The sequence below is a fragment of the Ictalurus furcatus genome, unplaced genomic scaffold (assembly GCF_023375685.1).
Source record: "Ictalurus furcatus strain D&B unplaced genomic scaffold, Billie_1.0 scf3, whole genome shotgun sequence".
Lineage (NCBI taxonomy): Eukaryota > Metazoa > Chordata > Actinopteri > Siluriformes > Ictaluridae > Ictalurus > Ictalurus furcatus.
This window is the reverse complement of record NW_026521052.1, coordinates 543947-569032: the sequence shown is the minus strand read 5'-3', so window position 1 is coordinate 569032 and position 25086 is coordinate 543947. Positions and strand designations below refer to the sequence as shown.

At 40.3% G+C, this 25086-nt stretch overlaps 1 protein-coding gene across 5 annotated transcripts; it reads left to right on the top strand.

Moving 5' to 3' along the window:
- Positions 1-617: 617 nt before the first annotated feature.
- LOC128604779 (NACHT, LRR and PYD domains-containing protein 4-like) lies at positions 618-24242 on the top strand. Of its 5 annotated transcripts, none has more exons than XM_053619881.1 (10): positions 618-706; positions 866-987; positions 1446-1562; positions 1973-2027; positions 2262-2466; positions 2750-4514; positions 5859-6032; positions 7674-7847; positions 23657-23729; positions 24183-24242. In XM_053619881.1, exons 2-9 carry the CDS (start codon positions 935-937, stop codon positions 23688-23690), a joined length of 2577 nt encoding a protein of 858 aa, XP_053475856.1. In that variant the 5' UTR covers positions 618-706; positions 866-934; the 3' UTR covers positions 23691-23729; positions 24183-24242. The 5 variants fall into 5 exon arrangements, with proteins under 5 accessions (XP_053475856.1, XP_053475852.1, XP_053475855.1 ...); XM_053619877.1 differs by lacking the exons at positions 23657-23729; positions 24183-24242 and adding exons at positions 8842-9018; positions 9111-10014; XM_053619879.1 differs by lacking the exons at positions 23657-23729; positions 24183-24242 and adding exons at positions 8842-9018; positions 9111-10014 and having other exon boundaries at positions 674-706; positions 846-987.
- Positions 24243-25086: the final 844 nt, after the last annotated feature.

Sequence of the window (25086 nt, the reverse complement as noted above, 5' to 3'; positions counted from 1 at the left end):
TAAATGTTTTCTACACATTTGATCATTTTAGAAAATGTCTGAAGGATTTTTACATGCACCCCTGCTCTCATCAGACAGAACCTCGATTGGGAAACACTGGGTTAGTTACTCGTCTGACCAATGTGTTTAACTTACTCTCCATCATCACCTTTATTCTGAGTAACATTCATTATTCACACAAAAACTACTTACACACCAATCCTCACTAATATCAGGATACTCGCTCTCATTAAGGGAAAACCAGAAAAAATACATTTCTGCAGATATTTAAGTAAACTTACTCAGCGTATGAGTTCTGCTTCTTTATCTAATGATCTGCTGAGTGTTTCTAGCTCCTGTTATTTTATTTTAGTTTATATATTTGTATAGAGCTCTGACAGTTGTTCGTGCACAGCTGAATGAAGTCACGAGATAATAAATGAAGGTAATGAAATGATAATGTGTGTGATGTAGATTTTACCAGACTGTTAATTCTGTTCTCTGTATTTGCAACGTTTTCAGGCTTATACTTTCAGTATTTACAGGCCTGTGCTCGATGGATCAGAAAGCTGTATGATAACAAACTATATCTGTGTGTGTGTGTGTTTATTACCCTACTTCACTGCCCCTCCCCCTCTGCAGAGTAAACGGTTAGAAGGAAGTGAAAGTGAAAGAGTCTCCATTTTGTGTGGAGGGGAAAATACACCATTTCAGGAGTAAAAACACAGTGAGTATCTACATCTAAAGCTATAATATATAAACACACTGAATGTACACTAGATGCAGAAGAGTTTTGTGGGTTTGTACTGAAGTTTGAATGTACACAGGTTGTTTTATGACTTGATACAGAGACTATTTCCTGTAAGTGAACTCTGTGCTGATACAGGGTTTGATTTAACACACCGATGTTGGAGTGAAGTAAACGTGTGTCCTGCTGTAATCTGGAGAAGGAGACATGACCTCCAACATGAGTGTGTCTGGAAAACAGGACTTAAAGAGAGACGAGAAGTGAGTTACTTTTCCATTCACCAGCAATAAATACACACCGTCTCATGGAACGGATCTGTATCTCTAAACACTCACTAGTTAACAGAGGAACTAGACTTTGGTTTAAGGTGTTTAATAGCAGTGAATATATCACTGATCTGATCTAAGAACAGTTTAGAGAAATCATTCACTGAGAGAAGAGTAAAAAGGACTGTGTAATGTGGAGGAGAAGAGCAGCGTAGCTTTGAGTCAGTGAACTCTACAGGCTTTAAGACCCAGCTGAGTCAGTTATCTGTGATTGGGACTCCTGACATCAGTGTAATTCCTGAGGTATGGGGCGTGTCTCCTGTTTGAATAAGTGTGCAGACTGGAGCTGAATTAAAAAGATGGAATTATTGGTGTTTAATGATGAACACATTGTGTAACAGTGCTGAGACAGCAGAGTATTAATTATTGCTGATATTTCTGTTTCATTCTAGTATGATGGAGGGAAAGAGATCAGACTCACCAGAACCCAGCTGTGTGTCCATGAAGAGTGACAAGTCAATGGATCTTCCATTTCACTTCAGAGACGGAGCCAGTTCTCCTGATGTGAGGTCAGTACAGTGAGGTGTTTTACAGCAGTGTTCCACCTGATCAAACTCACTGGTCTCATTCTGAAGCCCTTCATGATCTTTATCAGGTGTTGAAGCAGTAAAACACTAAACTGTGCAGTGCTGCAGCTCTCGGACTGGCAGTGAGGAAAACTGCTTTAAGAGTTCAGTTCAGCCTGCAGTCCCTGAGCTGGAGGGTCTGTGGTGCTACACAACAACATTTACACCTGGGACATTAATGACTAGATCACTATTTTATTCATAAACATGTTAGTGTCAGTGAGAAATCCTGAAATCAGTGTATTGTGTTAAGAGGATAGTGTTAAATATCTGTCTCTGTATTTATTAGTGTGTGTTGTGCAGCTATGAATTCATATAGTCTATATCACATCATGTGTTTTATTTCTTCACAGACCACAACAGAAGAAATCAAACCTCAGCAGAAATCAGCTGGACTCCATATTCAAGGTGTGTGTCTTTTTAATGTGTGTAACTTGTGTGTGAGTAGGTTGCAGGTTTTTTATTTAAGCTTATGACAATTTACAGATTTATTGATGTGCCGCAGCATTGTGGGTAATCAGGCAGAATTTCAGCTGTAACTGTGGGAATAGAAAGAGATTTTTCTTCTTTTCATAAAATAAAAGCATCTCTCAGTGTGTAACATTATAATATTTAGATGTGTTCCTGTGTGTTTCTAACCAGGAGCTGGAACACAAAGTCATCACTCTGATAAAGAATGAGCTGAAGAGGTTTAGGAAGCTCCTGAGTCCAGATTACCCAGCATGCACTGAGAGGGAGGTGCAGGATGAGGAGGATCTGCACAGTGTCAGAGACGGAGCGCTGAAGATCACACTGCACGTCCTGAAGAACATGAACCACACAGATCTCGCTAACACACTGCACAACAGTAAGAGCTCTGAGTCATGGCTTTATTCCATCAGGTTCACTTTAGAGAGAGGAAATAGTTTTAGATAGGAACACTTTTAGTTTGAAGTTTGAGTTTAGTATCATGTACATCTGCTGCTTTTCTGTTCTGTTCGTGGTCCAGCGTGTGGTGACTCTGTACAATGGTCCTGTTCCTTCAGGAATATTTACTACATGAATCAGGAATGAACAGCAGCATTGAATTTGACATTTAATCCTGTGTTCAGTGATTTTACATTAAAACATCTTATTACTTTGTTTATTAGACCTCGCCTCTGTGTATCAGACAAAGCTGAAATCCAGCCTGAGAGAGAAGTTTAAAAGAATTAATGAAGGAATCTCACAGCATGGAAGCTCAGCACTTCTGAATGAGATCTACACAGAGCTCTACATCACAGAGGGTTGGAGTGGAGACGTCAATAATGAACATGAGGTGAGACAGATTGAGACAGCGTCCAGGAGACCAGCAGCACAGGAGACACCCATCAAATGTAATGATCTCTTTAAAGACAAGTCCATCAGAAGTGTGCTGACTAAAGGAGTTGCTGGAATTGGAAAAACAGTCTCTGTGCAGAAGTTCATTCTGGACTGGGCTGAAGGAAAAGCGAATCAGGACATTACCTTCATGTTTCCACTTCCCTTTAGAGAGCTGAATCTGATGAAGCAGGAACATCTCAGTCTGATGGATCTTCTTCATCACTTTTTCCCTGAAATGAGAAAACTACAATTAATAGACTCCTACACAGTGGTGTTGATCTTTGATGGTCTGGATGAGTGTCGACTTCCTCTAAATTTCCAGAAGAATGAGAGACTGTGTGATGTGACAGAGTCAGCCTCAGTGGATGTGCTGCTGACAAACCTCATCAAGGGGAATCTGCTTCCCTCTGCTCTCCCCTGGATCACCTCTCGACCAGGAGCAGCCAATCAGATCCCTCCTGAGTGTGTAGACCAGGTAACAGAGGTACGAGGGTTCAGTGATCCTCAGAAAGAGGAGTACTTCAGGAAGAGGATCAGTGATCAGAGCCTGGCCAATAAAATCATCTCACACATGAAGTCTTCAAGAAGCCTCTACATCATGTGCCACATCCCAGTCTTCTGCTGGATCTCAGCCACTGTTCTAGAGAGAATGCTGGGTGAAGCAGAGAGTGGAGAGATCCCCAAGACTCTGACTCAAATGTTCACACGCTTCCTGATCTTTCAGATCAAACACAAGGACCAAAAGTACCATCAGAAATGTGACCCTGATCCTCAGCAGACCAGAGAGAGTATCCTGGCACTGGGGAAACTGGCTTTCCAACAGCTGGAGAAAGGAAACCTGATCTTCTATGAGGAAGACCTGAGAGAGTGTGGCATTGATGTGAGAGAAGCGTCAGTGTACTCAGGAGTGTGTACCCAAATCTTCAGAGAGGAGTTTGGGCTTCACCTGGGGAAGGTGTTCAGCTTTGTACATCTGAGTGTTCAGGAGTTTCTGGCTGCTTTATACACATTTCTCTCCTTCATCAGCAGAAATGTAACAGAACAACCAACTACTAATCTGTCTGATCTTTTCAACAAGTCAGACATGTCTGATCTCCTCATGAGTGCAGTGGACAAGGCCTTACAGAGTGAGAATGGACACCTGGACCTGTTCCTCCGCTTCCTTCTGGGTCTCTCACTGGAGTCCAATCAGACTCTCTTACGAGGCTTAATGCCCCAGACAGGAAGCAGCTCTCACAGCAAACAGGAAACAGTCAAGTACATCAAGGAGAAGATCAGGGAGAATCCATCTCCAGAGAAATCCATCAATCTGTTCCACTGTCTGAATGAACTGAATGATCATTCTCTAGTGCAGGAAGTACAGACTTACCTGAACAGAGGAGATTACAGTCGTCTCAGGGGAACCAGACTCTCTCCTGCTCAGTGGTCAGCTCTGGTGTTTGTGTTACTGAACTCAGATCAGGAGCTGGATGTGTTTGATTTGAGGAAATATTACCCATCAGAGGAATGTCTTCTGAAGCTGCTGCCAGTGGTCAAAGACTCCAGAAGAGCTGAGTGAGTATTTTTATTTATAAATGTGTTACTGCATGGTTTATTATTTTAATGTAACACTGAACTGCACTGTTTGGATTAATGCTGGTTAATAATTACTCTAATCATCTTTAAACAAACCTCTGGTACTGTTACAGAAGAGTCTCACTTTTTACACCAACACGTTACGTCTGCACTGAGGGCGGGGCCATGTGGACAAAACCTTCTATCACCATTTATTACCTTTTCTCTAAAACTGATGAAGAAATGATCTCTACAGAATAACTGCATGTATTCATCACTGCTTTTTGATCATTTTGTGATCTAAACACCAGTGAAAGGCACTTTTTCTTTTCTCCTTTTATTTGAAAGTGACATTGAACAGAACTTCACAAACGAGAAGAAGAAAAACAGAACACTGTCACCATGGGAACAATATGAATACAGCATGTGACATTGGTGATATAGAGGATGTAGGAAAATATCTATCAATAGACATGACTGATTATTCTATTTTCTGGTCCTATGATGTGTATCAGCGTATCACACCGCCCAATCTGCACTGAGGGACACGTGAGAGTGTCGTGGAAAACAATCTTTCCAACCTAAGTTAAAGACTTCAGAGACAGAGGGTTTGTAGATGCCAAAGGTCATCAAGCTTTATTGAAACAACAAAGTGAGACAGTCTGCAGAAAGTCTGAATTATACACACACACACGTCTTTATATACTTTTCTGAAGCAGTAAAATTATCCCTAGGCGGGGCATTAACCTCTTCTTTCTAAAAGCAAACCAATCTCCATCGCCTTAATGAATTATTCATATCTATATGATACATTACATTTGTGGTGCATGTGTTGTCAGTTGGATTTTCTTAAAGGTTTTATTTGGACAAGGTCATTTTTTGCAGCGCATGCGCCTTGCGTTGAATTTTCTGAAAGGTTTCATCGGGACAGGATTTATTACATAACCTGAATAAAAACTTATTGCAATAACAATACTTGAATTTTTCTGCCCAGCAATTTGACACAAATCTGAAAAAAAAACACTGCAATATCAGTGCTTGAATTAGTTTCCTCTGCAATTCATCCTCACAAATTCAGGCTGCAAAAATCCGGGTCTTCAAATTCGGGTCTTCTCTTAAAAATGGTTTCCATTATTCAAACAAAAACCCTTCTGTTTTCATTTCAATAATAATAGTAATAATAATAATAATAACAATAATGATGCTGATGTGGTGTCCCGTCCTCTGATTTGTGTGTGTGAGAGAAACACACTCACATTTCTGTTACATGGTAAAGAGTAAGTGTATTATGGCTGTGTGTGTGTTTGAGATCAGTGTTCTGATATTTCATCATTTCTCTTCCAGGCTGTGTGAGTGTAAACTGACAGAGGAAAGCTGTAGAGTTCTGTCCTCAGTTCTCAGATCAAACTCCTCCAGACTGAGAGAACTGAACCTGAGTCTCAATAACCTGCAGGATTCAGGAGTGAAGCTGCTCTCTGCTGGACTGGAGAATCCACACTGTACACTGGAGATACTGAGGTACACACACACACACACACACACACACACACACACTCTGTACACTGGAGATACTGAGGTACACACACACACACACACACACACTGTACACTGGAGATACTGAGGTACACACACACACACACACACACACTCACACACACACACACACACACACTGTACACTGGAGATACTGAGATACACACACACACACACACACACACACACACATACTGTACACTGGAGATACTGAGGTACACACACACACTCACACACACTATAATAATAATAACTTTATTTATATAGCACTTTTCATACATAAAATGCAGCTCAAAGTGCTTCGCAATGCAAAAGAATCAAAAACACGCTGTTTTCCTGTGTGTGTCTCTTTAAATGCAAATGAGCTGCTGTGCCCCGCCCCCTTTCCGGAAGAGAACAGCTCCTGTTTCGGGTAGTACATTAGCCGTGGAATCTGCTAACAAGCTCATTCGGAAAGGCGATTTACAAACACACAAAATATAAAGTGCGATACTTACGTCTTCTGGATATGAAGCTGGATCACGAACAGTTGGTACTGATCCGTTCTTGAGAATCAAGTTTTTAGTAAATCCTGCTTTGTATTGACCCGCGTTCACACAGCAGTCTGGTGTGAAATGATTTCAGAGATTTTTGGAGCACGAGTCCAAGTCTGAGTCCAAAAGTATGGGATTCATTTTCCATCAAAAGTTTTGCGGTCACGGATCAAAAAATAATAATCGTGACTCAAATATTTAAAAACACGTAAAATTATATCACACAATACTGAACCATGAATTCAAAGTCTTCTGAATCACACAAAATCATGTTTCCTTGGTGGTATTACTGTGTTTTTGTGCTCTCTGACATTTTCTGCTCATGTTTTATTTTTCTGAACGCTTCTGCTGGTTTTCCCTTCGCGCTTGTTTCCACATTCTCCGCTCGCTTTTCCAAATGTTGTAGTTGGAGTTTCATGTAAATCAGGGCGGGGTTTAGCGTCACCATTGGTCCACTACAGCTCCTCCTCTAGCCAATCAATCGAAGAGGGGAGTTGACGTCACTCCACTGAGACTCATGGCTGTTGTGTTCATAGACACACATAGACTCCGCATTGGCCGCTGGATCGTAGGTCAACGTCGCCGCCATATTGATCCGAGCAACAGTAATAAGTCTCAGCTTATATTATAGTTTATATTATAAACTAAACTGCCGCTAATCGAGATTTTCATCTATACTGCCGTTTTTCTGCAAACCGACTTTTATGACAAGCTCCTCGTTTCGGCTGAGCGACTGATATGTTGTTGTGAATCTTACTGTAGTTAGTTGTGTAGTTAACTTTACACATTAAAGAGTTCCTGTGGAAATGCTCCTACACACACTTTATGAAGAAATTCATAAACATTCATTCACTTCTCACAACAGAACAAAGTGCATGTATTTCTACAGCGTGTAGATCAGTGTACATTACACACACATTTACTTTAATAACATCACAATACTAGTTTATTGTTTATACACAGGCTGTTCATTTTATTTTTATCCTGACATTAGAACCTTGTGTTCAGGTAAACACTTTATTTCCCACCTGATGGAAACTCCTCATTTCACAATCAGATAAATAAATCTAACACGTCATCATTTCTCTTCCAGTCTGTGGGGGTGTGATCTGACAGAGGAAAGCTGTAGAGTTCTGTCCTCAGTTCTCAGATCAAACTCCTCCAGACTGAGAGAACTGGACCTGAGTCACAATAACCTGCAGGATTCAGGAGTGAAGCTGCTCTCTGCTGGACTGGAGAATCCACACTGTACACTGGAGATACTGAGGTACACACACACACACACACACACACACTCACATACTCACACTCTCACACACACACTGTACACTGGAGATACTGAGGTACACACACACACTCACACACTCACACACACACACACACACACACACACACCGGAGATACTGAGGTACACACACTCACACACACACACACACACACACACCGGAGATACTGAGGTACACACACTCACACACACACACACACACACACACTGTACACCGGAGATACTGAGGTACACACACTCACACACACACACACACTGTACACCGGAGATACTGAGGTACACACACAAACACACACACACACACACACACACACACACTGTACACCGGAGATACTGAGGTACACACACAAACACACACACACTGTACACTGTACACTGGGGATACTGAGGTACACACACACACACACACACACTGTACACTGGAGATACTGAGGTACACACACACACACACACACACACACACACACTGTACACTGGAGATACTGAGGTACACACACACACACACAGACACACTCACACGCTGGAAATACTGAGGTACACACACACTGTACACTTGAGAAACTGAGGTACACTCACACTCTGACACACACACACACACACACACTGTACACTGGAGATACTGAGGTACATACACACACACACACACTGTACACTAGAGATACTGAAGTACACACTCACACACACACTCTCACATGCATTCACAAACACTGGAGATACTGAGGTGCGTGCACACACACACACACTCATTCACTCTCTCACTCACACACACAACCCACTCACTCACTCACACACACTCACTCACACACACACACACAGTTTCCCTCTGTGGTGATTGTAATTGTAGTGATGTGATATTGTCATTGTTGTGTGTGTGTGAGATGAGAGTAAATGTTGTGTATATAAAGATTTTGTGTAGTTGATGTTTTCAGAGCTAAAACTGAGTGTGTTAAGTGTGAGAAGGTTTTCTTTCTTGCAGGATGTGGAACTGCAGGATTACAGATGAAGGTTGTGCTGCTCTGGCTTCTGCTCTGAGGTCAAACTCCTCATCACACCTGAGAGAACTGGATCTGAAGGGTAATAATCCAGGAGAATCAGGAGTGAAGCTGCTCTCTGATCTACTGAAGGATCCACACTGTAACCTGGAGACACTACAGTGAGTTACTGACTTACTGTCTCTTTACTCTACTGTATCATACTGAATAATGTGTGTGTATGTTTACACTGATGTTCTTCTCTGTCTCACAGCATTAAGGATAATAAACTCACCAGGACTGGCGTATGACAGGAGTCTCACCTCAAACCTCTTCTCCAGGATAAAGCAGTCTTGGTGAAGAGTTAGAACCCGTCCCACATTTCCAGCAGTTTGGGAGCTGAATCATTAAACTTAAAGGGGCAGAGCAGAAACAAAGTCAAGAACAGGCAGAAGGTCGTACACAGGAGAAATCAACACACGTAACCAAATATCTGCTGTACAAAGCAACGGCACCAATCTGCCCCGGGGTTGGAGACTGACGAGGCTTAAGTACACGTCCGGAAATGTGCATCCAACTCATCCCAAAGCACGAGGCGGGAGCAGGCGTGTATGAGATGTGATTGTCCAATGGCAAGACGGAACATGACGCATTGCAGTGGACTGGGCTTAAAAGAGGAGGAGACAAGACACCCATCCCTCCCCCGACATAGACACACGAATGGAACATAGTACAAACAGAAATACAACGGAGGACGTAACAATGGTCAAGTATCAAATAAAATGTAAACTTGCATTGATGAAGTTAATGTTGTTAGTAATTGTTTATAAATTACCATGGTAACACAGAGCTCCAAGGTATAAAAATATGGAGTTTGTCATCAATCAAACAGTAACCAGTTTTAAAACCTAAAAAAGTTTACGTAGCAACATTTAGCAAAGCGCTTTACAGTAAATTAAAATGTAAAATTAAACTAATGAAATGTTGTGCAGCACATGCTTATGTTAATGTTTGTTACATTATATGATCATATAAATAAATAAATAAATAAATACTCCCAAAGTCACCAGAATTGAAAGCTTTGGTGCTGTTAAACATTTAGAGATTGAGGTTGTGGTGAGTCAGTATTTCACTCAGTATATCTGGGTAAGACACAGTGAACGACTCACTGCTGGCATTCATGAAGAAGTCATAAATTCCACTGGAATAATAAATAGGATCTAATAAAACCATGAGTGGAAATTATTGGTGTAAGTTTGTTAGGATAGACTTCCTCCAACCTGGAACTATATCCTCCAGTCCACGCGGTGGCGGTAACGCGCCTAACAGCTGCGTCTCCGACCAGTAGAAATCACAGAAGAAGAAAAAGCTGCAGCGGGTATCTCCTGAGCAGTTGAGTTATTACACCGAACTAATCATCTCCAGATTAAATTATTTCTGACAGTTTTACAGTTAGATTTGATCGAGTTTAAACATAAAAGCTGGTTATTTTGTCTGTTTTTGAGGAATTAAAACTCCGTTCTGTTTTTAAACCCCAGGTAAGTTAAACGGAAGCTGTGTGGCCGAGTCCCAAATTGATGTCATTTCCGGTTTAAGTGCACTACATTAGGGATGAAATAATGAAGGTCTACACCCTATGTAGTGCACTATTTAACTCATGGGGAGAGATTTGTTATTCTGTTTTAGCGGCACTATTTAAGTATAACCTTACTTTATCTTAAAATCCATTGTTTGCTCCCTGCTTATAGCAACTAAAATAAACAACAGTGAAAACAGTGTAAAAGTGGCTAAGTCATTTAGCAGCTAAAATAATTTATATTTCTGTAATGTTTTTAATGTATAAACTGCTAAACCGAGGTGAAGTTGGGTTTATATTGGACATTCACTGCACATCTTTGTAAAGAAATACTACGCGCATGCGCACGTAAGCATTCACGTCAACATGTCCGCCATATTGATGAGGGAAAGACCGCGCTGTAAACAAATACAAGTAAACGGAGGAGCTGTGGTTTTTCTGGATAATAATTTACATGATTTACCGGAGATGATAACGGCATCGTTTTCAAAAACTTGCCCTTTGAAACCCGTTTTCCAAAGTTTTCAGGCCCCGAAACGCCGTCGTCATGGAAACGAACAACCAAACCGCATCAAAAGTGTTCGGTTTTTATTTGGAAACGTTGTGGTGTAAACGGCCCCTTAACAACTACAGCAAAATGCTGCTTTTATGGCTAAAGTATTTCTGTAAACAAATAGAAATGAAATAGAATTTTTATGACTCACACTATATTACACTCCATTCTTCTTCTCAAAGACAACTCTATTTTTGAAAATAATCAAGGTGTTTTTTTTTTTTTTTTTTAAAAATCTATTTCATAATGCAGCTTATTATTAGAGCTGCAACTAACGATTATTTTCACAATCGATTAATTGGTCGATTATTTTTCGATTAATCTGATGGGGGCGGGGCAAACTTTCAGTGCCTTTTTTTGTTTATTTAAAATAAAATCCACAAACTGAGTGTTACAAATATAAATTCAGACTAAAACTTTACACAAATGTTTGTCCAAAACAGAAAAGAACCCAAAACACACACATTTATTTATTTATTTATTTATTTATTTATATTTATTATTATTATTATTATTATTATTAATTTAGGACTGTAGTTTAATTCGGTGCTTTTTGTGAATCCATAAAAATAATGCATAAGTACTTATATAATATAAATGTAAACTAACTAAATAAGATAAATATATAAACATTTATAAATAGAGTTAGATAGATAGCATTATTTTTTATGGATGCACAAAAAGCACAGAATTAAACTCCAGTCCTAAATGAATAATAAAAACTCACTTTCACTGCACCTTGTGGTTTCTGTATCTCGGTGTCTTTAGACATTATTTTATTTTTGATCATAATGTTTGAATTAGACATTACAGATCTTACTCACGCTACACTCTGTATCAGCGCGTCTACACCGCGCGTGACCAGCAACGCGTCCTCGTTACTAACACATCACTTCCGACAGAATTTACACTGCAAGCGCGCAGATACAGTATATAATGACAAACTTAAATTAAACGAAACCTTTTGAGCAGCTTGCGACCGCATCACTGTCATGCTTCCGTGCTCCACAAACTCCACTTTATAAAGTTTATAAACCTTCTCGGCAGTGTTTAATCCCTGACTTAGAGGACGCACACTTTCTTCCTCAGTCACGTGATGATTTCTCCTCCGTCTGATGGGGATTGAGGTCATGTTGGGAATAAAAGATAACGCTGACAGAAAGTAAACTGAAGATAGTCAGTGTTGGTGACTCTGAGGCTAAAGCTAGCGGTGTCGCATTACGTGCGTGTGACGATTTGCTGACATTGCTCCTCTTCCGACTACCTGCTCAAGTGACGAGAGGTTAGGCTATGTCACGCTGTCATAAAGTGGTGTCGGTGCGGTTGTATCGGGGTAGTTTTACAAGTACGAGTACATGAACACAGTATCGGGCCGAAACCTGAGTACTGGTATCGGCATCGGTGCATCCCTAACACACACACACAGTTTAATTGGAGCAGTGAACCATAAGATCTTTGATGACGTCATGTAGAGGTCAGAGGTCTAGAACTCACTTTCTTTCTCTCCCTTGGTAACTGTTGTTTTAATGTAATAATGTATACATTACATTTATCTCTGTAATCTTCTTCCCTATTTGTGGATATTCTCGAGTGAAATAGTTGAGGACTCCTACGGAACATATTAAGTTACACAGGAGCAGTGATGAGAATAAACATGACTTTTGGTGCTCATGATTAAATATGGCAGTTTTATTATGAACCCACTACATTAGAGAAGGAAATACTGGATGTGAAGTGTAGTAGTTCTAGTGTGTGTGAATAGACTATCAGTTTAGATACTGACCCTGAACACTACTAACATGCAGTGCTTTCTTGGGGTGGTGCTGAAGTTGGAGTTGAACCGGTAAGAAAGATATTAGAGAGAGGCTTCCTTACACTCCTGAGGATGTTCAATTAGAACCTGCACCAAACTCACCTGATTCAAGTCATCAGCTAATTAAGCGGCCTGCACGAGCTGAGGTGGGTGCTTTAGAGCAGATAAAACACCAAATGTGTTAGATAAGAGTTCAGAGCCTGTGTTCTAGACACATGATTTAGAGTAGAGACTTGAGTCCTGAGCTTTGGAGTTATTCTGATTATAGGTTTTAGTGAGGAAGTAACTGAAATTAAGGAGAGGAAGTGTGAATAAAGTTATAGTCTTGCTGAGTAAACAGAGAATAAGGCTATATTAGTGTTACGGGGAAAAAATAAGCCCGTAGCAGCGCTGATGAAATACATGTACATGTCAAAAACTGTCAGAACATGTACATGTCAGAACATTTGCTTAGCCTAATACTTTTTTTTTTTTTCTTCCATCTGCACATTATTATTATTTTAGCAGGTGCTTTTGCAATAGATAAATAAATTCCTGTAAGTATCTATGGAGAGAGAGAGAGAGAGGAGCAGTGAACCATTGATATCATGTACAGAGTTAGCATGAACTGTTTTTTGAAATCACTTCCTAATCTTATGCTAATATGAATACAATAATAATAATAATAATAATAATAATAATAATAATAATAAAGGGTGATGAATAAAATAAATATAAAGTGTGTTTTAGGCAGCGCTGCGTGGTGTTCTGGACGGATCTTGACTGCCATCGTGTGGTCATGTTTAGGAAGTTCACCTTCCCCCGAACGGTGTTTAAAGCCGCAGATTACAAATCTATAATCTATAAATGCTGAGTGTGTGTTTATGACCTGGATGTTGAGTTGCTTTTAAACCTTCTACATAAGCACCATTTCCAGCCTCTGTGAGTCACAGGTGATGATCTCCTTAAATTTTCAGATTCTTACTGAGGTGCTGTTTTCCACATACAGTGCTTGGCTGTGTTGGAGGCCACCAAGAAAGACTTCCTGGCTGTCATGTGGAAGCTAAGTGGGCTGGGGTATGTTGTCCTCCATCAGCTGACCTAGCCAGAATGCTTGTCATGTTTTTATGTATTGATTTAATTTCTGTTAGACAGCCTCATGATTTACCAAACATGTTTTTCTTTTTTAGGTCAAAAGGGTTTCTGGCCATGGTGCTTGTGCTGCAGTGATCTTGTTCTCCATCACCGCTCCAACACAGGTAGCCACCTTCACCCTCTCCCAAGAGGTGATGGTACGACTCTGAATAAACACTCTATTATTATAAATAAAGTGTGACTGTGTCTTGTAGTCCACCCACCAACCTTTTTCTGTTCAGTGGTTTGACTTGTGCTACACAGAGGTGAGTCCAGTTATGCTCCAAGAAGTGTAAGTATGATGGGGTTGACGAGTGGGGGGAGAGGTTCTTCCTGTGCAAGGTGCTGCTCTCACTTCTTTCAGCATAGCTCATGGTCTCAGAACAGGTTTAGTTCATTGTTGCTGGTGTTGTGTAGAGGATGTTATATTGTGAAAGTCACAACTATCCCCGCTCAAGGTCTTATGAAATATTCGACCTTATTTGTGACTATATTCACCGTGATGCTTTCAGTGGTTACTACATTAAAGTGTCCTTAATTTTTTACTATTTAAAGATTGTTTTAAAGTTTATTACAGACTCAATGAATGTTCTTCTCCTTCACTAGAAGTTAAAGCCCCGGTTTCAAAGACAGGGCTTACATTAAGCCAGGATTAGGCCTTCGATAAATTGGGACATTTCAGTAGCTTTTATAAACGTGTCTTAGAAAAAAGTATTTGTGGTGCACATCCTGAGATAAAACAATGGCACTGACGTGTTTTAAGATACATCCGTGCAAGTAACTTTCAGTTAAAACAGCTCAGACATACATTTTAGTCTGGGACTAGGCTTAAGCCTTGTCTGTGAAACCAGGGGAAAAAAGAAGAAGGGTGTGCTTTATTATGCTCTCTGCAGAATATGACAGAAGAAATGTGACTCACACCTATAACTATAAAAAGCAGGTAAATTGCAGTTAGCATGAAACCTCAAATGTGTAGCTGGGCTGGAAATTTATTTTTGTGTGCATGTATAATTTTTTTTTTTTTTTTTTTTTACATATGGACCAGCAAACAGATTTAAAGGTTGTTGTGAATGATGGGTTACAGAAATGTCTTCCTGTGTTTATTATTATTTTAAGTTATATATTCTGATTTGTAAGCAAGATTATGAAGTCTCCTTTTGCTAATCATTTTAGAGCATTATTAAAGAAAAATTATAAAAACAATGTTTATCCCCAGTGCCTTTTTGATGTATTTTATTATCCTGTGCAAAAGAAAAACACAATTTGAGTGTAGATGCCCCTCGTAAATATTAATATAGTAAGAGCAAATGGACAAGTGAAACTAATCAATATAAAACTCTAAAGAAGGGCATGATGGTACTGATTTTCTTTTTACACACATGGTATGCACGTACTTGGAATAAATTATAATAAACAGAATATGGGTTTTATTCAGTCCTTGACAAATGATTCTGTGTTCATGTTCATTCATTCTGTACAAAGACAAATATCACAAATAAATTCAGTTGCCGTCTCTTAAGTATTTAAGTATTATGGTTTATATGGTCGAGAGAATAAAGAAAAATCTCAAACATTTAGCAACGTTTTAAATTAAAAGTTTAAGGTTGTGAATTACACATCTAAAATTACTCCTTTTTTATCTCCCAAAACCATGTGGAATAATGTGTTATGATACCTAAGACTGGCACCCTGTCCAGGGTGTACCCCACCTTGTGCCCGATGCACCCTGGGATAGGCTCCAGGTTCCCCCGCGACCCTGAAAAGGAGTAAGCGGTTGAGGATGGATGGATGGATGGATACCTGACAAGACCAAAATTGAACTTTTTAGCTATAACCAAAACACGTTTGGCAAAAAAAAAAAAAAAAAATCTAGCACAACACCAAAAGAGCACCATCCCCACAGGGAAGCATTGAGCTTTGGAGCGGTTTTTCTTCAGCTGGACCTGGGCTTTAATCAGGGTGGAGGGAATAATGAATAGCTCCAAATACCAGTCAATTTTGGTGCAAAACATTAAGGCTTCTGCTACAACACTTAAGACGAAGAGGGATTTTACCATCATGTCCACTATTCTCAGGGTAGATTTAAAACCTTGCCCATTGATTGCTGTATTTGGGATGCCTGATGACTCAGTTCCATTGAGCTCGATACAAAAGGATGTTATTGCTTTCACATCCCTTATAGCAAGACGTTACCTACTGTTGCATTGGAAGTCTGCTAAATACCCATCTATCTCCCAGTGGCTAAAGGACGTGATGTTTTTTCTAAAACTCGAGAAAATAAGGTATACGATGAAGGGTTGTACGGATAAGTTTTTTTTTTTTTTTTATAAATGGCATCCCTTTATTGTTTACTTTATGGAGTTACAGACACTTCCCACTTAAATTTTTGTGCCTGTTGTTCGGTCTTACAATATCTATATAACCAGCGATAGTTATTGGATAGCCATGATGGGGCGGGGGGCGGGTACTTTTAATTTTGTTTTCCTTTGTTAGTATAAAAAGAAAAAAAAACCTGTGAATGTTTACTGCTGTGTGTTGCTCAATTTGTTTTGTTTTTTTCTTCTCAATGGAATATTTGGGAAAGGGAGGGGAGGAGAGAAGAAAAAAGGTGATGTTCAGCAGACATGTTTGGTAGATGTGTTCAGCAGAAATGTTTAGTTCAGCAGAAATGTTCAACAGAAATGTTCAGCAGAAATGTTCAACAGAAATGTTCAGCAGAAATGTTCAATAAAAATGAAACTGGGAAAAAAAAGATGAAGAGGGATTTCACCTTTCAGCATGATAACGACCCGAAGCAAACCTCCAGATCAACAAACGAATGGCTTCACCAAAACAAGTTCAAGATTTTGGAATGGCCCAGCCAGAGTCCAGACCTAAATCCAATCATAAATCTGTGGGGTGGCCTGGAGAGGGCTGTGCACAGGAGATGTCCAGCCAATCTGACAGAGTTAGAATGCTTTTGCAAGGAAGAATGGCAAAATATTGCTAAATCAAGACGCTCCAAACTGATCTACTCTTATCCAAAAAGATGAAATGCTGTGATAAAATTCTTCTTTTGGACGGAAGGGTGTTAAATGTCCTAAACACTACAAAATTTGACTGTAAGTAGAAGTTAATTTTATTATCAGACTCAGATATCCATGTTAATATTTTTAATACTGCTCATTAGTGTTAAATGACTTGAAAGAGTCAAAACATGGGATGGTCATGGCAGGATCTTGATTTTGTGGTCAGTAAACCGTTTTTGTGTTGATTTTGATGTATGTTTTGGATCACTGTCCTGCTGGAAGATCCAACCACGGCACATTTTAATCTTTCTGGCAGAGGCAGTCAGGTTTTTATTTAATATCTGTTGATATTTGATAGAGTCCATGATGCCATGTATCCTAACAATATGTCCAGGTCCTCTGGCAGAAAAACAGCCCCAAAACATTAAAGATCCACCTCCATATTTAACCGTGGGCATGAGGTACTTTTCCATATGGCTACCTCTCTGTGTGCTCCAAAACCACCTCTGGTGTTTATTACCAAAAAGCTCTATTTTGGTTTCATCTGACCATAGAACCCGATCCCATTTGAAGTTCCAGTAGTGTCTGGCAAACTGAAGACGCTCGAGTTTGTTTTTGGATGAGAGTAGAGGCTTTTTTCTTGAAACCCTTCCAAACAACTTGTGGTGATGTAGGTGACTTCGGATTGTAGTTTTGGAGACTTTCCGACCCCAAGACGCAACTAACTTCTGCAGTTCTCCAGCTGTGATCCTTGGAGATTTTTGTCCACTCGAACCGTCCTCTTCAGTGTGTTGAGACGATATAGACACACGTCCAATTCCAGGTTGATTCATAACATTTCCAGTAGACTGGAACTTCTTAATTATTGCCCTGATGGTGGAAATGAGCCTTTTCAATGCTTGTGCTATTTTCTTATAGACACTTCCCATTTTGTGAAGCTCAACAACCTTTTGCTGCACATCACAGCTACAGTGGTGCTTGAAAGTTTGTGAACCCTTTAGAATTTTCTATATTTCTGCATAAATATACACAAGATTTTCAGACAAGTAATAAAACTACACAAAGAGAACCCATTTAAACAAATGAGACAAATGTTATACTTGGTCATTTATTTATTGCAGAAAAGGATCCAGTATTACATGTCTGTGAGTGGCAAAAGTATGTGAATCTTTGCAGATGGGCAGCAATGTTCTTTTTGGAGAACAGTTGCTTTCTCCTTGTAACATGCTCCCTGCCATGCACACCATTGTTGTTCAGTGTTCTCCTGAATGCTTACTCATGAACATTACAATTAGTCAATGTGAGTGTAATATTCTTGGAGGCAGCTCACATATGAGAGACACACTTGACTTGGTCTTTTATTATTTTTTCAGACTCTGAACACGTGAACAAGCAGCTGGTATCACACTGAGAACTCTGCTTCTCTATTGCAGACTCTGATGTAGTGTTGGACGTGTAACCTTAGAGCGCCCTCCACAGGTCAAACTAAACATAACACTTGCATTCACTACAATTCATCCCTCATATAACTAGTCCAAAATTAGATTAAATTTTCCATACCAGTAGTAGTACTTGTATCAGAATATCACAATTTTCTCAAACACATATCTACACATGAATTTCTTTTTTCTTTTTCCCCCCTTTTTTTTACATGAATATCTCACAGAACTGAGCTAGGGACTTTGGTTAGACTTCCTCCATCCCAGTGAGTTCCCGGGTGCATTCTTGTCCTGCAGTTGGGGAACTCACCACTACATGAATTATAATCTTTGAGATAGCTTGGAGATTTAGTACATGTAGACCTTCTCAACTCAGGTTTTTCCATCCCAAGGAAAGTTTCTGATATAGTCACTTCAGAAGTTCCTCCCAGTTTTTGTTTATGTGACTTTCCTCCGAGAATGAGGAACCTGAATCTTTTGTAGAATTCGCTGGAATGTCAGCATCTGGCAATGAAGTGTCTAACAACTCTGGTGCAGGTGCTACAGATGTTGCATTGTGCCTGTCTCTCACCTGATCAATATGTCAGTGCACTACTTGCCCACTTCCCAATGCTACTGTGCACCATACAGGACCAGTCTTTTTCTGAACTGTTCCTGGAATAAAAGTAGGTCCAGAGCTGAAGTTCCTAGTATACACTGGGTCACCCACCACGTGATATCTTTCCTTTGAATGTTGGTCATGGTACCATTTTTGTCTCAATTGCTTGTTACACACTTGACATTATAAATCAGTATGAATGAGACCCTGTGTAGACCACTTTCCTTCCACACAGCAGTTTAGCGGCTGATTTGCCAGTGGTCGACTGTGGCGTCGTTCGGTAACTGAACAGCACTCTGGCTAGCTTTTTCAATGGACTCTCAGCACTCTTTTTCATCAGGGTTTTGAGTGTTTGAACGGCCCTTTCAGCCAGACCACTGGAAGATGCATGGTAGGGTGCTGTGCTTGTGTTTGATTCCGTTTCTTTCCATAAACTCTTGGAATTAAGCACTGGTAAAAAAAAAAAAAAAAAAAACAAAGAAACTGCTATAGTCTGACATCACTACTTCTGGTATCCTGTGTTGGCTAAAGGTTTGTCTTAAGCACTGAATGGTAACTGTGGATGTAGACTTGTTTAACAGATAAGCCTCTATCCATTTTGAGAATGCCTCTACCACGATGAAGAACATTCTACCCATCCACGGTCCACCATAATCAATGTGAATCCTCCTCCATGGTTGCTCTGGCAACTCTCACGCGTGCAGTGGCGCGTTTGCCGGAGCGTTTCTGTTTTCCTGACAGACTGCACACGATTTGACCAATGCTTCCACCTCGGCATCCAAGTGTGGCAACCACATATAGCTACGCACCAGGCCTTTCATCCTGGTAATTCCCGGATGGGTTTCGTGTAGATGTCTTAGAAGAGCCGCACGCCGCGGATGTGGAATCACTACACGAGTCCCCCATCACACAAAGCCTCCCTGTATGCAGAGTTCATCCTATTTCCTTACATATGACTGAAAAGCTGGGTCCTCCAACTTCTCGGGCCAAGCTCTTGGGACATATTCCCTCACTCTTGCCAAAACAGCATCTTTGTCTGTCCATTTCCTCACTTGTTCTGCTTTTACTAGAGGCACATCGTGTTCTTCCAGTAGAAGCACACTCTTCCTCAAGTGAAGTCTCCACTCCGTTTTTCCATCAATGGCAGCCTGCTCAACGCATCTGCATTTTGGTGCTCTTTTCCAGCCCTGTACACAACGGTGTTCTTGCATCCACACAGTGTGACTTTTCACCTCCTATATACAGTATCAAACAAAAGTGAGTGCACCCCTCACATTTTTGTAAATTTTTGATTATATCTTTTCATGTGACATCACTGAATAAATGACACTTTGCTACAATGTAAAGTAGTGAGTGTACAGCTTGTGTAACAGTGTAAATTTGCTGTCCCCTCAAAATAACTCAACACACAGCCATTAATGTCTAAACTGCTGGCAACAAAAGTGAATACACGCCTAAGTGAAAATGTTCAAATCGGGCCCAATTAGCCATTTTCCCTCCCCGGTGTCATGTGACTTGTTAGTGTATCAAGGTCTCAGGTGTGAATGGGGAGCAGGTGTGTTAAATTTGGTGTCATTGCTCTCACACTCCCTCATACTGGTCACTGGAAGTTCAACATGGCACCTCATGGCAAAGAACTCTCTGAGGATCTGAAAAAAAGAATTGTTGCTCTACATAAAGATGGCCTAGGCTATAAGAAGATTTTCAAGACCCTGACACTGAGCTGCAGCACGGTGGCCAAGACCATAAGCAGTTTAACAGGACAGGTTCCACTCAGAACAGGCCTCGCCATGGTTCACCAAAGAAGTTGAGTGCACGTGCTCAGCATCATATCCAGAGATTGTCTTTGGGAAGTAGACGTATGAGTGCTGCCAGCATTGCTGCAGAGGTTGAAGGGGTGGGGGGTCAGCCTGTCAGTGCTCAGACCTTACGCCGCACACTGCATCAAATTGGTCTGCATGGCTGTCGTCCCAGCAGGAAGCCTCTTCTAAAGATGATGCACAAGAAAGCCCGCAAACAGTTTGCTGAAGACAAGCAGACTAAGGACATGGATTACTGGAACCATGTCCTGTGGCCTGATGAGACCAAGATAAACTTATTTGTTTCAGATGGTGTCAAATGTGTGTGGCGGCAACCAGGTGCGGAGTACAAAGACAAATGTGTCTTGCTTAGTCAAGCATGGTGGTGGAAGTGTCATGGTCTGGGGCTGCATGAGTGCTGCCGGTACTGGGGAGCTACAGTTCATTGAGGGAACCATGAATGCCAATATGTACTGTGACATACTGAAGCAGAGCATGATCAGTATGCAGTATTCCAGCATGATAACGACCCCAAACACACCTCCAAGACGACCACTGCCTTGCTAAAGAAGCTGAGGGTGAAGGTGATGGACTGGCCAAGCATGTCTCCAGACCTAAACCCTATTGAGCATCTGTGGGGCATCCTCAAATGGAAGGTGGAGGAGCAGAAGGTCTCTAACATCCACCAGCTCTGTGATGTCGTCATGGAGGAGTGGAAGAGGACTCCAGTGACAACCTGTGAAGCTCTGGTGAACTCCATGCACAAGAGGGTTAAGGCAGTGCTGGAAAATAATGGTGGCCACACAAAATATTGACACTTTGGGCCCAATTTGGACATTTTCACTTAGGGGTGTACTCACTTTTGTTGCCAGCGGTTTAGACATTAATAGCTGTGTGTTGAGTTATTTTGAGGGGACAGCAAATTTACACTGTTACACAAGCTGTACACTCACTACTTTACATTGTAGCAAAGTGTCATTTCTTCAGTGTTGTCACATGAAAAGATATAATCAAATATTTACAAAAATGTGAGGGGTGTACTCACTTTTGTGAGATACTGTATATCACCATATACTTCTACAGTATATACACACACGCACAAGACTAATTATTGACATCCTGATATAGTGAAAAGATTGCATCTTGCAAAATAATAATAATAAAAAAAACTTGCAGTTTTATAAGCTCCAAGATTAAGATACAAGCTGTAAAGATGACCTTTATTTCAGGAAATTCATTAATGGATCTATAGAAAGCTCAGATTATGAAAGACAGTCAGACATTGCAGAAGTCGCCCTGTAACTTATACATTAGGACTTCTAGCTTAAGATTTTATCAAGTGAGGGATTTCTGTTTATTACATGCAAAATGCTTTATTTTGGAATTGTATTATATTTTAGAATTTTATTACACATTATAACTTGTATTTAAGGACATTCATTGTCCGCTCTGACTCTAAATAAGTGGTGTGTTAAAGGAAAGTGCACTTGTTTGGTGAAGGTACTGTAAAGGTATGTTTGTCTTACAGTTGATATTAGATTAGTCTTAATATCTGTCACAAAACAAATAAATGCTGTGTGCTGTCACGTATCGTGACGGAGCGGAGATAGGACGGATGCAATTGCAGTATGAACAGGTTTTATTTAGGAGAGAGACAGGCAGATAAATCCAAAACGTGATCCAAAACATGCAAGAGGTCAGGCGATCGGCAAACAGGCATACATGGGGCAAGGCAAGATTCAAGGTCGTGGTCACGGAAAACAGGATCGAGACACAAAACATGAAACTAACAAGGACTATGAACTGGGAGCGGAGAAAAAAGCGTGAACTAACTCTAAACATGGACCGTGACTATGACTACTAAACGAACTAATCTAACTCTACGATGCTATAGCTTATCTATTCTAATATTCCGCGTTGTGTGCTGGGAGGCGCGCCGTATATAAGCGGACATGATCAGTGTCGTAAATGCTCACAGCTGAGGGCGATTCAGACACACGTGAAAATCCCAGCCAATGACAGAACAGGGAGGAGACATGACAGAAACATAAACACACGTGTCCAAATGTCACTACTGTCAACAACGGAAAAGCAGGTGCTCGCGCATTCGCGCTTAGAGCACGCTGCTTCAAGGTGAAATCGTGACATGTGCTAACCCAATAAAATAAAAAAGCCTTTCTTAGCCTTTTTTTCTCCTTCAATTTCTCCTCTGTTCACGTCTACATATTTCTTACTTAGGTTTTCTAATTCTGGAGTCACAATACCTGACTAGTCCACAGCTCTTGGCTTCATCGGAGCACATTTTCCTTGCAGTAAGCGCGAACTCATTCACCAAGCTGAAAGAGAAAAGAACACATTGCAGAAAACTATTCAGTTCGATTTTTACTTGACTTCGGAGTCCGGCGTTCTTACCTACGACTGCCAATCACTTTAGGGAGAAGCTACAGCGTTCCCACATCTGCTGCCAGGCCAATGTCGACCTCCTGAATAACACGTAGCAGCAATTCAATATTCAAAAACTATTTATATAAATAAGTGCAGCAGGGCCTGAAAGTCTGAATTCAGTTCCGAGAGCTGTTTTTATGTTAGCAGTTAAGTGCCCCCTTGTGGTCAACTCAATGCAAAACGTCGACAGAATAGTCTCAATCGTTTTTCCTTTTGTGCTGCTTCGGATTTGGAGATATTAGAAGAATGTTCAAAGGTCATTCTGGGGTCACTCAGCCCCCCCCCCCCCCCACATGCTCCAAATTCACCCCAAATAGTCTCAATCGTTTGTGCTTCGTTTGTGCTTCGTTTGTGCCGACTGTCTTTTTTTTAACAATACAGTTGTAGTAACACAGTAAAATCCAAACGACAAATCACATTAAATAGTCGCATTCACTTAATTGTTACCTATCCACTGTGTGTTTTCAACTTTTAAGGGACACAGCGGATCACAGGATGTGTGAAATGTAACATGTATGGAACAATGCAACAATGTAATGGAACTCCAAGGTAAGTGGTCTTACTTGTTAGTGTATACGTTATGAGAAAAACAGTCGTACTATTAACATTGTCATAAATCAATACACGCACCATAATCTGTTTGCTGTAGCTCTGTTTATACATATATATGTGTGTGTGATATATTGTATTTTCTCATTTGTAAGTCGCTTTGGAGAAAAGCGTCTGCTAAATGAAATTTATACGGAAACTTAAGGACTTAAATGACTCAAATTAAGATTTAAGCCAAAATGATTTTACTTGTGAAATTGAATTACTGTGAACTATCAAACAGACTTTGACGCAAATAATGGACCTTTAAAAACTTAAACTTTAAGACACTTAGAAAAAAAATACTTGAATTTGTGAAAGTAAATGTAAACAATGCAATCAGTCTTTTGTGTATAACACAGCATGTGGGCATATTTTGTTTTTTTCTGACATTCCCGTCACTCCACTTCTCAGGTCATCATACATCTCCCAGACACATGGAGACCTCCTGCAGTAGGCCACATAATGTGTAAGAGCATCCTGGCTTAAGCCTCCTCTGAAAGCAATGACTGGCCTTAAAGTAAATCTCTCTCCTTGGAGCATCAGATTGGAGGGAAATTCACACAAAGAAAATCCTTCCCAGGTCAGTGACAATCATTTGCATATTGCCCTCAATGAAGGACAGATGTCGAGCAATGAATCGATCCACCTGAACAGGCAAGTTTTCATGCTTGAAGAGCCCACGTTTGATGTTTTTGAACTCTGCTTAAACATTGGCTGAACTTGCGGTGATGTTGGTGCTTCGGAAGTGAGGGATCATTACCCCTGTCCAGAGTGGTAAGTAACTTGCAAGCCAGATTATATTGGGAATAATCTCAGGGAGGAAGTGCATATCATCATATCAGTTTTTTCTGTTCAGTAAACATTGACAATCTTAGCTCTCTTGAATGTTTTACCATTATGATTGAAGTTAACTAATAATATTGTAACTGACAGTGTTAAAACATTGTACTTACACTGGCCGGAATTTTGACTTAGTAACTGTGTCGACCTTTCCTGCACTAACTTAACACTAATTTCCACAAGAGCATCTTGAACAGAAGTGTCACTTACACCTAGTGGTGGCAGTGAAGTGTAACATATGATTCTCCTTGTAAATAAATGAAAAGTTCAATCATGAGAGACCAGTGAATGAAGTAAAGAGAATTGTTTATTGAACAAATATGATTTGTCTTGAAAAAGTCTTCGGCAGTTCGACTCTAAAAGTGTGCTCACACCGAGAAAATTTGCACCTATAATTCAATGTCTAATATTTTAAAAACGGAAGCAGCACAAACGATTGAGACTATTTAGGGTGAATTTGGAGCATGTGGGGGGG